Source organism: Penaeus chinensis, chromosome 43 (genome assembly GCF_019202785.1).
Source record: "Penaeus chinensis breed Huanghai No. 1 chromosome 43, ASM1920278v2, whole genome shotgun sequence".
NCBI classification, from domain to species: Eukaryota; Metazoa; Arthropoda; class Malacostraca; order Decapoda; family Penaeidae; genus Penaeus; species Penaeus chinensis.
Window position 1 is genome coordinate 15251685 of NC_061861.1, and position 2500 is coordinate 15254184.

Below are 2500 nucleotides of genomic sequence, written 5' to 3' on the forward strand. Positions count from 1 at the left end.
GTCGCGGCCTCCCGCAGTCGAGTCACGCCGGCGCTTCCCGCGGCCGTCCCGAAGGCCCGCGCCCAGGCCCCGGAGGCCCCGCAGGTAGCCTTGCAATCATCATATGCCAAACCACAAGTATTACGTAACCAGTGTTATCCCAGACACCTCGGCTGCTGCGACCCGGCCCTCCCGCGCGGGACGAGGCCGCGGTCGGGCGCCGCACTCCGCACAGGGTAAGATTTCCGGCCGCAAGCAGTCTGCTCTCTCGTGAGACCTGTATGGTATACCATGATTTATTTGTATATATATGTATATATATGTGTATGTATATCCATATACATATATATATGTATATATATGTATATATGTGTATATATATACATATACAAATACATATATATGTATATATATATATGTATATATATATGTATGTGTATATATATGTATGTATATATATGTGTATATATATGTATGTATATATATGTGTATATATATGTGTATGTATATATATATATATATATATATATATATGTATGTATGTATATATGTATGTATGTATTTCTCCAAGTGTTCTTCCAATGCTCCCCTGAGAAATCGGGGAGGAAATGCCTTATTGTGATAATCCGTTTCCCGTAGCACTGACGAACCCCACGTAGGCTTGCCAACCTTCTGCCAAACTTGTTATTCTTACAGCGTCTGTTGCCAACGAAGTGAACCGGTCAAGTTGGGAGCTTAAACTATAATATCGTATCTCGGACGGAATTTATGACCGAAGTTTTATATTTAAGGTGAAAATGAAGAAAGACATTATTTTGTAGCACCGAGGGTGTTCAAAACTATATATATATATAAAAGACATAGAATTTATTTTAAGAGAATGTACACATTTCACATCCACTCTGTGCTGCACGCTAGGACTGTTTCTGCTATGTGGCATTAAGCATTAGTGAATAAATCTAGTTAATTACTGTATTTATATATCTATATACGAAACGAATTAGTCAGTTCAATCATTTATTTATGCCTAGCAGCTAGGCCAAGCATCAGAAAATATATGTTCATATTTTTGAATAAATAAAAGCTAAATTTACCTAATGACTCGGCACATTTTCTTTTCCTCAAATACTATGTATGTATACACACACTGTGTACATGTATGTGCTTGTGCGGTATGCACACACATGCATATATGCATGAATATTCATAGCCTCATATGTGTGTGTGTATGTGTATATATGTATATGTATACACACACAAATATATGTGTGTGTGTGTGTGTGTGTGTGTGTGTGTGTGTGTGTGCATATATCATATTGTGGTTTATGTCTCAAGCGTCCCTGTCTCCAGCGAGCGGTAAGCCGAACACAATGCTCAGCAGCAAAAGGCAATTCGCCGAAGGGCTTCTCGCCAGAGAGGAGGTCTTCGCTGAGTCTTCTTGGCTGACTCTCGTGATTGGCGGGAGCCTCATCCGCCGTCCCGTCAGGACTCGCCCTTGGCACGCCTGAACACGTCGGCCTCCGTTGTCGCGTTATCCTTATACATGCAGCTGACGGCGGCCCAGAGCGACGGCTGTCTGTGGAGGCGAGACGCGCACGCATACCAGCTGCGCAAACCGCCGCGGGGCCGTGGAGTGCGACCCGCCCACGCGCCAACCCCTGGCGGCACGCAGGGGCTCTGGCCCGTCGTCGCTGGCAAAACCCACAAGGCGCGAGTCCTGTGATTCGCCGTCGTGCGTGATGAAGGGTCTGCCGCTTTCTGGAAGTTTCCTGCCGTAGCCACCAGGAAAAGGGTAGGGGACGCCTTCCATCGCTCTTGGGTCCGTAGGTGGCGCCGCTCCCCGCTTAGCTCGTCGGATCTGCCGCTTTAGGCTTTCCCTCTTCCCTAATGCAGCACGCACCTTTAATATAGGTATTAGGGAAACCTTAATGTCCTGTGTGCATCATGAGTTCTTATGACACATGCAATTTGGATTTGAGTGAAATACCTCGAGAGGGCATGTGGCGAGCTTGTCTGCCAGAATCTGTCCAGGCCTTCCCCCGCTGGCCTCGGCGGTGTCCATTATTTCCTTACGGACCTTCAGGGCTGACATGGCAACGTTATCCGCGGCATGAGTATGGCCAGTAACTGCATGTACACGAGACACCTAAAAAAAACAAAAAAAAACAGCCTTTTTAGAAACCTTTTATCGCCTGTCCAGAAGGCAATATTCCGATATCTGTATCAGTGCCATCAAATTATCAAATATAACAACTTACATTCACGTCAGTAATGAGGGAACCCTTGCACATCGCCGTCTTCTTCTTTGAGCATTCCCATCGGACGGTTGACTCATGAGCCCTCTGCTTCGTGTAGGCGTACCCTTCATGCAGAAGTTTCGGGCCTCCTCTGCTGGTGGTGATGAGCTCCATCGTGGGTGTGATGGGGATCTGGCGATGACTTATTTTCCCAGCAGTTTATGTAGCAAATACGCCAAGGAAATGCTCGTCCACACGTACTACACGTAGGGAAATGCCCGACC

The 2500-nt window shown here is 46.2% G+C and overlaps 2 protein-coding genes across 2 annotated transcripts in view; one reads left to right on the plus strand and one right to left on the minus strand.

The window, feature by feature from the left end:
* LOC125048295 overlaps positions 1 to 378 on the plus strand; it is a 7093-nt gene extending 6715 nt beyond the window's left edge. Inside the window, exon 3 of the mRNA XM_047646942.1 lies at positions 1 to 378. This exon is cut by the window's left edge and continues 662 nt beyond it. The gene's annotated coding sequence lies outside the window, so the exon portion shown is untranslated.
* Positions 379 to 1280: 902 nt separating this feature from the next.
* LOC125024614 overlaps positions 1281 to 2500 on the minus strand; it is a 1256-nt gene continuing 36 nt past the window's right edge. The window contains exons 1-3 of the mRNA XM_047612428.1: positions 2238 to 2500; positions 1967 to 2125; positions 1281 to 1879 (exon numbers count right to left, since the gene is read on the minus strand). The exon at positions 2238 to 2500 is cut by the window's right edge and continues 36 nt beyond it. Coding sequence (XP_047468384.1) covers positions 1517 to 1879; positions 1967 to 2125; positions 2238 to 2390 — 675 coding nt within the window. The 5' untranslated portion in view covers positions 2391 to 2500 and the 3' untranslated portion in view covers positions 1281 to 1516. The remainder of the gene's footprint in view (positions 1880 to 1966; positions 2126 to 2237) is intronic.